General features: G+C 31.9%; 4 protein-coding genes across 8 annotated transcripts; 3 read left to right on the plus strand and 1 right to left on the minus strand.

Moving 5' to 3' along the window:
- The first annotated feature begins 79 nt into the window (after positions 1-79).
- On the plus strand, positions 80-3,740 carry Tsen54 (tRNA splicing endonuclease subunit 54). Of its 4 annotated transcripts, none has more exons than XM_011068157.2 (6): positions 80-206; positions 566-636; positions 973-1,312; positions 1,415-2,182; positions 2,261-3,360; positions 3,437-3,740. In XM_011068157.2, the coding sequence occupies exons 2-6, from the start codon at positions 596-598 to the stop codon at positions 3,576-3,578; spliced, it is 2,391 nt and encodes a 796-aa protein (XP_011066459.1). In that variant the 5' UTR covers positions 80-206; positions 566-595; the 3' UTR covers positions 3,579-3,740. The 4 variants fall into 4 exon arrangements, with proteins under 4 accessions (XP_011066459.1, XP_087265836.1, XP_011066457.1 ...); XM_087409710.1 differs by lacking the exon at positions 80-206 and adding an exon at positions 213-457; XM_011068155.2 differs by lacking the exon at positions 80-206 and adding an exon at positions 213-375.
- Positions 3,741-4,229: 489 nt separating this feature from the next.
- On the plus strand, positions 4,230-6,769 carry LOC105153372 (F-box only protein 22). The gene is made up of 5 exons (XM_011068154.2): positions 4,230-4,688; positions 4,978-5,144; positions 5,436-5,754; positions 5,866-6,290; positions 6,377-6,769. Exons 1-5 carry the CDS (start codon positions 4,504-4,506, stop codon positions 6,460-6,462), a joined length of 1,182 nt encoding a protein of 393 aa, XP_011066456.2. The 5' UTR covers positions 4,230-4,503; the 3' UTR covers positions 6,463-6,769.
- Positions 6,770-6,996: 227 nt separating this feature from the next.
- LOC105153369 (pancreatic triacylglycerol lipase) lies at positions 6,997-10,884 on the plus strand. Its single transcript, XM_011068152.2, has 5 exons — positions 6,997-9,525; positions 9,636-9,784; positions 9,864-10,040; positions 10,121-10,396; positions 10,465-10,884. Exons 1-5 carry the CDS (start codon positions 9,236-9,238, stop codon positions 10,707-10,709), a joined length of 1,137 nt encoding a protein of 378 aa, XP_011066454.1. The 5' UTR covers positions 6,997-9,235; the 3' UTR covers positions 10,710-10,884.
- On the minus strand, positions 10,051-12,687 carry alc (5'-AMP-activated protein kinase subunit beta-1). 2 transcript variants are annotated; one of them, XR_015546213.1, is made up of 6 exons: positions 12,442-12,687; positions 11,975-12,181; positions 11,591-11,866; positions 11,262-11,492; positions 10,969-11,178; positions 10,051-10,384 (listed from the first exon to the last, which is right to left on the minus strand). XR_015546213.1 is itself a non-coding variant. In XM_011068153.2 (5 exons), exons 2-5 carry the CDS (start codon positions 12,164-12,166, stop codon positions 11,032-11,034), a joined length of 846 nt encoding a protein of 281 aa, XP_011066455.1. In that variant the 5' UTR covers positions 12,167-12,181; positions 12,442-12,687; the 3' UTR covers positions 10,804-11,031. The 2 variants fall into 2 exon arrangements, 1 of the variants encoding a protein (XP_011066455.1); XM_011068153.2 differs by lacking the exon at positions 10,051-10,384 and having other exon boundaries at positions 10,804-11,178.
- Between the last annotated feature and the right edge of the window lie 275 nt (positions 12,688-12,962).

Genomic DNA, 12,962 nt, shown 5'->3' on the forward strand with positions numbered 1-12,962 from the left:
TCTAGGTTTGTTCGCGTCACATGTTCCAATAATGGCTCGCTGTCATTGTATTCTTTTAGATCATCCAATCAGCATTTTAAATCTGAAAGAATACATCAATAGCAGTGAGCGTTCACTCAACTTGAGTCCACTGAACGCAGCCAGTGTCGCTTGTTGGAAAGCTTCCGAAGAGAGAGGAAGGATGGAAATTGCAAACATAACTTGAGGTGTGTTCTTTAAAGCTGCATTATATTCTACTTTCTATTTCTTTGCAGCAAAAAAATAATATGAATATACAGATGAATATTGAAAAGAGACAGACGTGAGAAGAGTGCAGATAGCTGCAAAGAACAAACATTGAGATCAATTAATAGATATATCACGCGTTTGATATAGGTATTGTACTGTGTATATATAAGATAACGCAAATCGATCTCGTCGAATACTATATACTCGCCACGATTCATCTTTTGCCGGTGTAGATACCTGTTATTTAAGCACAGTATAATTTTAAATAATATTGAGAAATTTTAACATGCATATCTCGAAATACGTTTCATACGTACTGTAGCATTGTTTCCCGTAGATATTTGTGGATGGATATCTGTTTTCCGTGATGGATGAACCACCTGAAAAATTACCATGCAATACGCTAACGTGAGTTACAGTTTATAACATTTTTTTTTTTACAATAGTTTCTTCATCAAAATAATTAACCAAAGTTATTAGCGATTTAATTGGCATTGCTCAAATATAAAGAAGTCGTGTTATTCTATTTGTTATTCTTCATATGTGTGTTATTTTCTTTTTTAAATTTTAATTTTAGAGAATTATTAAAAAAATAAAAATTTATTTTATTCTTAATAAATTTTGAATTTAAATCTTGATTGAAATAAAATTACGTCATTTGTTTCATTGAAAATTATAATTATAATAACGCATGCGTTTAATGATAATTAATTAGTCAAATAAAAATTGATTCTTTACTAACAGTGCCAAAGAATTGTTATGCAACAAGGGTATCAGTACTTGCTTACTGGAGGAATGGGAGAGATCTTTAAAGACTTTGCCTAAAAGTGGAAAGAAACATTTTGAACCTGATAACTCTTGGCTACAAAATATCCAGATTGAGAAAGGACTTAAAAAGCGTAAAGATTTGTTAAATGTCGAAAGAGTCGAACGTATCTCAGAATTAGCTAGTGCCGAGTGGCTACCATCCCAAAAGCGAGCTCTTGTTACTAAAAGATCTGGTCAAGACTGGAGCAACTTTGGTCTAGAGAGAAATGGTTCCTTATATTTGCTACCAGAAGAGGCATTATTCCTCATAGAAACAGTATGTTTTCTATAATTTGTATATTATATTTTTTAATAATGCTTCAATTATTACATCATATTTATTTAATGTATTCTCTTATATGAATGTATTCTCTTATAGAATTGCCTTGAACTCATTTGGAATGGATTATCATGCTCGATTCAGCAAGCATATGAAATCTTGATTGATGACTCAGTATGTACCTTGGAAGAATATAGGGTTTATAGTCAATTAACACGTTATGGCTACCGTATACAGCGCTATTTTTATGAAGAGTCAGATAAGTGCAATAGATCGGATGACCTTACTCTTGTTAAACGGAAAATTATTGTTGATCCTGAGAATGGATTGAGAATGTCTGATAATCAACCACAGAACAAGCAAAATGTAAAGAAATCAAAACTAACTTTAACAAACAATATGCCGGAAACATCGGATAAATCTGTTAATCTTAATGTGGAAAAACATGAAAAGACTACAGTACAAGAATTTGTAAAACAAGTAATATCTGATCTAGTAGACCAGGTTGTATGTAATATAGTGAAACGTCATGAAAATGAGCCAGCTACTTTCCGAGAAGTGGAAAATAATGTCATAGAAAAGACTGCAAACAGCGAAGAAAAAAATCGACATTCTAAACCAGAAATAATCTCTGATGAAACTTTGTTAGGCAATATCAAAATTCTCAGAGACACATCATGTAAAGTATCATGGCCAGGTGCTCGCATTCAACGTAACGTGAAGCAGTTGCCTAAAAGAAATGATAAAGTATCATTTCCAGAAATTTCTATAATCGATTCTGATACCAGTGAAAATTCCAGATATCCAGAGAAGCGAAAAGCAGTTTCGCAAATTGATGAGTTACATACGAAAAAGTCAAAGCATGAGGTAAGATATTCTCAAATATATATACTAATGTATAGTACAAAGAATTCGTCAATAATAATTTTTTCTCTTTTTAATTAGGTGATTGAGTTATCTGATGATGAAGTTCAGGAATTACCACGTTGTATGACAAGAATGGAAATGTTAAATCTACTACCAAATATTGCCTTCCAATCGGAAATTAACGAGAAAATTTCCAGGCGATATATACCGCACAATATAAGGCCTCAGAAGAGCACATATCAATATAATCGAACGATGATTTTAAATATGCAGGAAAACGACAAACTAGCGCGACAGAATTGCAAAAATGATAGAACTAATGCGAGACAAAACACGTCTCACTCTAGGAGTTCTCTTGCAATTAATAACAGAAACGCTTCTTTTCAAAATCAACGTTCACTCTTACGTAGTCCATCGCGATCTTTTTATTCCGTAGATCAAATGCATGGAACGCATATTAGCTTGCCTTACACATATAGATTTCCGTTCAATTACTTTCCAGACGTTTATCTACAGAATAGAGTTACGCAGAATGTATTTCATAATTTATTTGTCGCCTTTGGTAACCATGGAAACACTGTTCAGCAAAGAAGTTACACCATACAGATGAACAATTTCATGATACCGATCATAGAAGGGTATCGAACTAGACATTTTTTTACGGAGAATCAATTCCGACACAATTTCTATCAGAATATTTTATGGCAGCAAAGATTTTGTCAGCGGAGAATGATTGAAAACGCGTCGATGCACGGCAGTACACATTCTGTTGCAAGACGACGACACGATGATACTAATAATCTAGTCGGTTACGACATTATTAATCGACCTTCCTTTACGACACGTCTAGGAACTAGTTCATGGACAGAATTAAAAAAAAGATGGTTTGAAGAAAAAACTATTACAATCGACGATGAAGATTGTAAAAATTTGAATGAAAGTGAGGAAGATTGTACCGAAGTGCAAGTCGTAAAATTTCTTAATCCTTTAGTTAGTCCGAGAAACGTATCCTCAATGACAGAAATTTTCAGTAAACTCGCTATAATAAAATCAGCGCCAGAAAGAACTGTTAGAAGGAAAAAGAGCAAGTATAAGATATCGTATAATGTATATTCCTGTACACATCATTACAAAAAGGCGAATCCTGGTCAACCACTGTACAGCCTGGTAGTGATAAGGTATTATCTGGTAATTAAAAAAGTATATTTCTGTACAAATATTAACGTTTAATAAGTCCCAATTAAAAAATTACAGAAAAGAAGATTCGATCTTACAACCTGTTGAGTTAAATCGCCTGCAACAGGATGCGAAAGGTTCTCAAATAGTATTAGCATATGTGTCAATGTCGATATCATACATTCAACCGGGTATTATAACGATGCCAAACATAATTTAACTTTTTATTCAAGTAATAGTAATGTATTGTATAAGTATGTATATTTAATTGGTTACAATTATTTTGAAGCAAATGATGTGTAATATATCTATGTTAAAGATTATCTTGTAAGAATTATAAATTTTTTTTGTTATCTTAATAAACTTTTATATACTTATAAAAGATTCGTGTGTAATATACTTTCTTTAATTTTAATTTAAAAAAACGATAAAAATAAACACTATGTAGGCTTAGATCGAGATCTGTATGTAAAATAATTAGAATAATAATTACAAAACAATGTTTTATATATATATATATATACGTAACGTTATATATAATACATTATTATTCATTTTCTAGAGTTCTAGATAATAGAATCTGAGTATCTGATATTCATGTATCGAACATTTGATATCAAACAAATGTCATTTCAGTTGTTTTAAGACAGTCTCGGAAAATTGGAATACCATTCGAAATGGATTTTAATCGAAATTATTTAATTATTTCCTAAATTCTATTTGCTGCTTTGAGTAGAAAAAAAAAGCGTTAGTGATGCTTTAATATGACTGGTTCTTTCCTTTAGTTCTTTGTTGGATAAATGTAGAAACCAATCATATTGAAGAAGCACTAGTTAATTAGTTTTCTCTGCTGAACGCCAATCCATGTGGCCGTGTCTACCATGTGGTTAGGGAAAACAATCGGAATCTATTCCGACTTGTTCTTGTTGATAGGTGCCCTCCAATCATTTAGTTTTATATATACGTATATATACGCATACACACGACACGCGACACACACATATCTACTGTGTTTACGGTGCGCGTTGGTGGCGGGTTGGTGCATGTTGCGATTTGCGCTCTTATATTATTTTCACGATAGTGTTGCATTGTGTTATTTTACTGTGATATTTTGACAAGCGACTGGTTTAAATTGAAAAAGATTAATGGAGGATCCAGTACGAAAGAAAGTTCGAAAGGAAAAACCTAGTGCATCCAAAAATAATGATAGTGCAACGCAAAGCAATGAAAATATATTAGATCCCAGTACTTACCTAACCTATGATATTTTGAGAATTATCTTTCAATATTTAAATGCCAGGGACCTAGCGAGAGCTGCGAGGATTTGCAGGTACATATTGATGATACATTAATAATTCTTGCTTGATGTAATCTTAAACGCTTATATTTGATACAAGTATAATAGAATGATTATAGTTCCTGTGTCACATGCACGCGAATGGATACAAACAAGATTTGAGTTACATTCTGTTTACAATGTTTCACATGTTATGTCTTTAAATGTTTAATCATGATAAAATTATTGATATTTTATTTTATTGTCTGTACTGCAAATGAAAATACATACATTATTAACTGAACATAGCATAAAAATTTAAGCATAAAATTATTCTTTTCAGGTCCTGGTTAGAAGCCGTAAATAATGAGAAATGGACTAGAGGCCCTTGTTGCTTTATACAACTTTATGAACAGTTGTTTGTAGATTTTTTAAATGTCGAGAATCTAAGAGTTAAACCATCAGCCGGTTTTTTTTTTTTTCCTGAAAATACACCACGCGATGTAGAAGGTATATATTAAATATTTTTTATATTCTCTTAGATTACAAATAAGTAATTAAAGAAATAAAAAAACCTTATCAATAAATAGTTAGTAAATATTTTATTTTAAATTATGACAACTAATTTTTGATTACTTTAATATACATTATTTTAATTATATTATTACTATAGTAATAATATACTAGTAGTAATATAATTATATTAATACGATTATTTTAATACTATTCTTTTATTTATTTTTTTCCAAAGTTATAGAATAATCTGGGATTGTTAAAATCAATTTTTTGTTTTTGTTTAAGAGCGCATAGAGACTTTACTACCTGAACATTGTGAGACTATAATATTATATAGTAGAAGTATTATTATGGATAAAGAGATGGAAGATCCATTTCCAAATATGGTATGTGCATTTTTGCCACAAATTCCAAACGTGAGAATAAAATCATTTAAAATAGCAGACCATAGTAGTATACAGAAAACAGCCGAATATCGAGAGATAATGAACATAATTGTCAATCGTGAAACATCAGTGACAAATCACGAAACGTGTTTTATGTTATTCTGTAATTTGGAAGGCCGTACAACAGCAAAACGTTGGGCCAGAGCTATACAAAAAAGGTATAATTTATATTTAATCCAAGCAATACATATACCTAAGTAATTATTATGTCCAACTGTTATATAACAATGGCTGATAATACATATTTATTTCTTTTTGCATATATTCAGCAAAGAAAATGAAATAGTTTCTGTATGGGGTGGTGTATTGGAAGATTTTTACGCACAACATATAGAAAATGATGATAGTTTGTACAGAAGACAAACAAGACATAGAATAATTCATAGAATGGATATACCATCTTGTGTTGCTGTCCTGATTACTGGTTCTATACAGACGTGGTCCATTATTTTACAAAATCGTACAAAGGAGCAAGCAGAAGCAAGACTAAAGTTATTTAAGAATGAAATCAAGTTAAAGAAACATTCCATAGGATTTATGTTCATGTGCATAGCTCGCGGAAATGAAATGTATAATGAAACTAATGTAGAATCAACAATATTTAAAAGATTATTCCCCAAAGTACCTTTAGTAGGTTGCTCTGGTTATGGTGAATTTGGAAAATCTACTATCATTGATGAAGTAAACAAAGAAAGTAAGTCATTTCTTTCCTTTCTTAGTGAAAATATCTTTTTAGTGAAAATAAGTCGATATATAAGTCGATATTTTTTTTTGTTTTAGAAAACACTGAGGAATGTAAATGTAAGAGATCAAAATCTTGGTCTAATGAATTCTCTACTGTGTTTTTGATACTTACATATGGTTGATGTTGATGAAAAAAGACGTATGAGTGCTATGTGTTACAACATATTTTATCACTCATGCATTACTTTAGGTCTTGTATTTATCAATTTTTTTTTTTATTAGCGAGATCTAGCAATGGTGCTCCGATATTCACAGAACGAAATATGCAGTATAACGAAGCAATAAATCTGAGTATAAAGATTTGTACCTTATTTTTAGATGTAATTTGCGAACATGTGTTTTGTACGAGTCCTAAAATGATGTTACCGAAGAATAAGAAAACAAGTTATGACTTATAATAATATATTATTATATATTCGTACTATATAATGTTTTTATTTTTTTATTCTTTCGTGTTTCTTCCCAGATAGCGAAACATGTAGAACATATAGCAAGAATTATAGAAATAACAACCTTTGTCGATTTATTTGTCATTCCTATATTGCATTTAGTGCAATATGTATAGCATACAGAAGATCGTAAAAATTATTAAAAAATTAGGATTTTAAAAATATAATTTGCTTGTACGTGTATGAGTGCCTCCCATTTAGTGACACAAGTCGACATAAATACTATTCTATCTTTCTTTGCATTCCATGAGTAACAAAGACAATTGTGTTTAAGAACGCAGTGTTATAAAGACTTTGCTAGCTGAACACTGTGAAACTATGATGTTCTATTATAGTACACTTATTACGGATAAAGAGATGAGTCGACATCCAATATCAAACATGCACGTTTTTGCCATAAATCCCAAACGTCGGAATAAAATCGTTTAAATTGGAGTCACTTCATTCCATGAAAAAAAACAGCCGCATATCGGTGATGAATACAATTGTTAATCACAAATCTGTGCCAAGTCACGAAACATCGGCATGTTTTTTAATATTCTGTAATATTTTGACCTATGAAAAAGCAAGTCGTTGGCAATCAGTCATACGAAAAAGGTATAATGTATATTTAATTCGAGCAACAATACATATCAGAGTTTATTATTTAGTTGTGTATAATTTATGTTAAACTATTATACAACAATTTTTAACTTGCTAACATGTTTATTTTTTTTCATATATTTAGCATAGGAAATGAGATTTCTGTATGCAATGTTTTATCAGGTATTACATTCATATTACATATACATGCTAGTAATACTTTGCACAAAAGACAAAACAGGGGATGAATATTGTCTATTTGTACCATTTGGTATCCTGATTACTGGTTCTATACAGACGTGGTCCACGATTTTAAAAGAAGACTGTATTGCAGAGGAATCGAAGCAAAACTAAAGTTATTTAAGGATGAAGTGAAATTAAAGAAATATTCTATAGGATTTATGTTCATATGCATGGATTGTAGATATACATATTATGCAATTAATGTAGAATCAATGATATTTGCAAGATTATTCCCCAAGGTATCTTTTGTAAGTTTTTATATTGACTTTAACGAAAAACCTATCATTAGTGAAGTAAATGAAGAAAATAAGTAGTCTTTTTCTTTCTTTTTTAATGAAAATATAATCTGAAAAAACAAATATATATATAAGTTATCGACGTGCAATCGTATTTGCAATAAATTTATTTGAAAAAGATATATTAATGTATTATTTGCATTATCTTACTTTCGACTGTTAATAGTATTTCTTATACTATAGTTAAATAGTTTAATCATAACCAGTGATATCACATACTACTAGTAAAATCTATGTTCGTAATTACGCGCGCATCGACCTGATACCTGTATTTATAGTTAATATTGATTTTTTTTTATTGCACAACTGATTATTAAAAGCATTAGCAATTATTGTCATTAAAATTATTAAATCTAACACAAAAGTTTCACATTTGAGAACAACGTGAGAAATAATTATAAAATTTAATTTATTGCTTCTTTAACATTTTTATGTCTCAAGACGAATAAAATCATGTATTAATTAATTAATTATCGTGTAATCGTATATTAATAAATTAAATAGGATGTAATCATGTATTAATAAATAAGTCAAAGTAAGATTAAATGGCCCATATTTTTTCAACAATTTAAATATTTGTTAAATTGCAAATCTTGATTTATTGAAATTATACAATATATTCTCATCATAATACTTATTTGTACTTATTAAAAAAAATTCAATATTAATTGTGAATGCAATATCAGATCGATGTGCGTATAACTACGAACTGAGCGCGCGGACTTTTCGCGATATACTATTGGCTGTTTGATCGATTATAATTAAAAAAACGATTGTAACCTCGACATTTTCCTGTCAAGATTTTTTGCTCTATTTTATCTTTAGAATACGCTTTGTGAAAGTATTATGGTTGTGAGACATTCTGTATATTATAACTTTTTTTAATTTCTTTATCCCTTCACATTTATTACTTCTGCAGTATTTGTTTTGAATAATGCGAATTGTCAAGCAAGCGATTATCTATTCAGTATGATCCTTGTTTAAAATACACGTATCAGAAAAATAATGCAAATAATTCGTAATACTGAATTACTTTACGTTTAAAATTATCGGTTAAATAGCCCGTTTCGACGCTGATTTCAACGTCACCCGCGATATGCACGCACGAGATTGTACATTATTTGTTTCAAACTTGTACCCTTTTGAATGTAATTATAATCCCCCGCTTGACAGTACTTCCGCGCTTGCGATATAACATGTGAGATAAAACAAGAAAAACTAGGCCAAACGAAAGGGTACCAGCGTCTTATCGTAATACCGCCAGGATTTAAAAAGAAGTCTCCGTTTTGCGGCATCAGTAATTTAGTTGTGACCATTATTTATTAATGGTCTGCACAACTCGCAATCAATTCTTTGCTCATAACGATATTAAGTACCGCAGTAAGATGTTACCGAATCTAGTGTGGAAACAAATCTTCATTCTTGTTATATTGCGATATTCTGTTTATTCACAACAATGGGATAGCGGTTTGCGCCAAAGATACGATGGCTACGGAGAGGATTGGATTTTTATGCCTGACGGCAATGGACAGCCTCAAGTAGCAGTGTTAAAGGTCCAAGACAACGAAAAAAAAGGAATATTAGATTCAGAAATAGCTTACATAATTTACACTCGGTATCCAATTACAAGTCCAATAAATAAATATTATTTATAACAAAATGCTATCACATCTCAATTCTCTTTCATTATTTAACCATGGTTTCCGTAATATTCTTATTCTTAAGATCTAATCCGGAAAAAGGCATACGACTGATTCTAAATGACACCACAAATCTTGCTGGTTCCGACTTCAAACCCTCACGAAAAACGAAATTCATAACTCACGGATGGAAGTCGAGTGCCATGAGTACCAGTCTTATCAACATGAAAGAAGGTAGCTTGTTTTTCTAATTGATTTACGAATTCAGTCTTAATTCATTAGCAAAACGGATAATTTTCACTCTTTCGAGTAGCTTTTCTCACTCACGGCGATTACAACGTCATTCTTGTGGACTGGGAACCGTTGGCTGCGAGCACATTTTATTTGGGACCGATGCATAACACCGCAAGAGTTGGGACTAACGCCGCCAACTTCATAGACTTCTTAGTGAGAGAAACTGGGTTGAAAACGGAAGACGTTCACTTTATCGGTACACTGTCTTGTATAATACAATATTATTATTTATTTATTATTTATAAGTCGCAGTTTCATTGGCCATTGATTTATAAGGTCATTCCCTTGGTGCACACGTGGCTGGGAATGCAGGCGGTGCGACGACTTCCGGGAAATTGAGCAGAGTAACAGGTTTGGATCCAGCGTTACCGGGATTCCACATATTCGCCTCCGAGAAAACTCGCTTGGATCCCACAGATGCAGTATTCGTCGATGTCATACATTCCTGCGGTGGTGTGTTAGGCTTTCTTCAACCGCTTGGAAAAGCAGACTTTTATCCAAACGCTGGTACGGCGATTCAGCCCGGATGCTGCTGCGTTCCTGAGATAATGGGTAAAGTATTTCCATCGTTAGCGCAGATCTTTGTAACAGAAACATCTTATTCTTTCCATTTATTTTAGAGGCTTGCAGTCATGGGCGCTCATATGCATACTTTACAGAAAGTATAAATTCGAAAACAGGACTACCGGCTAAAAAATGCGACAATTGGGACTCATACTTAAGCGGTAAATGTGACAATTCGCAAGTAGTACTTATGGGAGAGCATGTTGAACATACCGCTGAGGGTCTATATTTTCTTAGAACGAGATCGGATCCGCCTTACGCGCATGTATCAGAAGTAACCAACAATAATATATCTAAATAAAAATTACAAGCAATCATATTCTTTCAAGATACATATTTCGAAATAATTCATATGACTTTGGATTCCATTTGTTGATAATAGCGAAAAAAGCAAATATAAAATATCTGGCTTTAATAAATAGTAATTACATTATTATACACATGATTGAGGTATAATAAACATAGCGACAAACCAACCATTTCTAAATATTATAATCTTCTACCTTGCCTCAAAGAAGCTCATAAAAATCTTATGCATTAATATGATGTCACTTGGGTACCTGTGTTATTTCGGGATAATTAAAAAATGTACAGCACCAACAAACATGGGAATGACTTGAAATTTAAATCGGTTTGTAAAGCAAAGTTGTAACATATTTTTTGCGATAACGATGTGTGGCTGATAGGACCATCACGCTGTCTTTAATGCTCAAAGCGTAAAGATGGTTCAGCATAACATGATTTGGTTCAGGTAGAAGAGTAGGCTCACACTGGAAAAAAAAAATATGATGGCAGAAAAAGTCTCATTGAATTTTCATCGAAATATATATTATATATTTATTATTTAACTTACGGATAATGGCGTGTCCTTGTTAAGGATAACTTGTAGCAGATGCGGCGGCAAAATAGGTGGCCCAGTTATTTTCTCCCAAGGTTTGTGCGGTGGTATTTCTTGACCATACTCCATTTGAGTACTACTGGTAACACCTTCGCTGTCTTTTGCCAGAGCTTGAAATACTTCAAAGTCAGACTTCCTTACAGAAACTAAATTGTTCTTGGAACCCATGCCGTTGTCTACAATTTTCTAACATTAAAACAACAATCTCTTTAATATGCAATACAATGAAGTATGATATGTTGTAAATAATGTACATAAAGCTGTTAAAGAAATGTAACATTCACCAGTCCAGGATCGTGTCTCCATTCTCCATCAACGAAAAATTTATACTGGTGTTCTCCTTCTGGTAGATCAATTATCGTGACGAAATCTCCATGGCTCTTTACCATCGGTAATGTTTTCCATCCAGTGAATGTCCCGCTAATATATACCTGCTTTCCACCTCCTTCCCACTTGAAAACAGTTGGTAGCACTTTGTTGTCTGCAACTTTTGTACCCTCAGATACTGTGTTAGATCTCGGACGCTGCGATCCAAAGTCTTCTCCATCCTGTTGACTGGTCTATTCATAGCCAAATAAAATAACAATGTAATATGAATATAACATATGTATATGTAAAACATATTTTTACATGTATGTAAATATTATTTTGATATCTTTCGACATTACTTTTGCAAAATATGACTCTTCTTCTTCGTGAGAGGACTGAAATACAAGCTTCTGACTAGGTTTTTTGTCGAAAACGAACGCCTGGCCTTCCTTTCCTGGAGAGGGTGGAGGATGATCTTTGCTATGTCGCTCTCTGTTTGCTGTAGTGCCGTGATGATGACCGACAGGCTGATTGCTTCCCGCATTACCCATTATTATATTTAAGTTCTTGACAAGTGCAAAAAAATACGATATTTAAAAAAAAAACAAACAATTTTAAAGCAAGTAAATTAATTATTACGCAGTAATATAAATATGATGACTATTTCGTAGGTTAATATGAGATTATTTAACATCATAATCCTTTTTAAGAAGCAATAAAAGATGATTGTAATAAAACAGTTTAAAAGTTCGAATATTATTTATTTCAGTCAATGTAAAATTCATTAAGTATAACAATGTTATTCACTTGTTTGCGATAATCTCACCTAGTGCTCCGATATACATCAACGACCAATCGAGAATGTAAACATTCACTGGTGACGTTAAAGCTAGGTCGGTCCTTCGCTCTCGAAAAGTAATTCCAATGCAATTCTATTTTTAATTCTATTTTCTTACCGATGATATTTAGATCGTTTGTGAGAAACGAGAATTACAACATTTTTATTGTAGATATGTGTACAACACGCCTATCATGTCACAAGACTTTTTATCACTTAAAATAATTACTCAATATATCGACAGTAAGATACTGCAGAATTTCGCATTACCGAAAGCATCAGGTAATGATATCGTAAGTCGATAAAATGGATAATTTACAGCTACTTTTACCACGCAATTTCTCGATAATGTAATCAGTTGGTGATAGAAAATCAATTTATAATCAATTGCGAGACGGAACAAAATCTGATAAGTTTATCGTTTGGAAAAGATACATCTGCTCGAAATTTATTCGCACTTATATAATACAAAATATTCCATATATTGACGCAATAAAATAACTATTTTC

This window comes from Acromyrmex echinatior, chromosome 9, assembly GCF_024713525.1.
Source record: "Acromyrmex echinatior isolate Ae372 chromosome 9, ASM2471352v2, whole genome shotgun sequence".
Lineage (NCBI taxonomy): Eukaryota > Metazoa > Arthropoda > Insecta > Hymenoptera > Formicidae > Acromyrmex > Acromyrmex echinatior.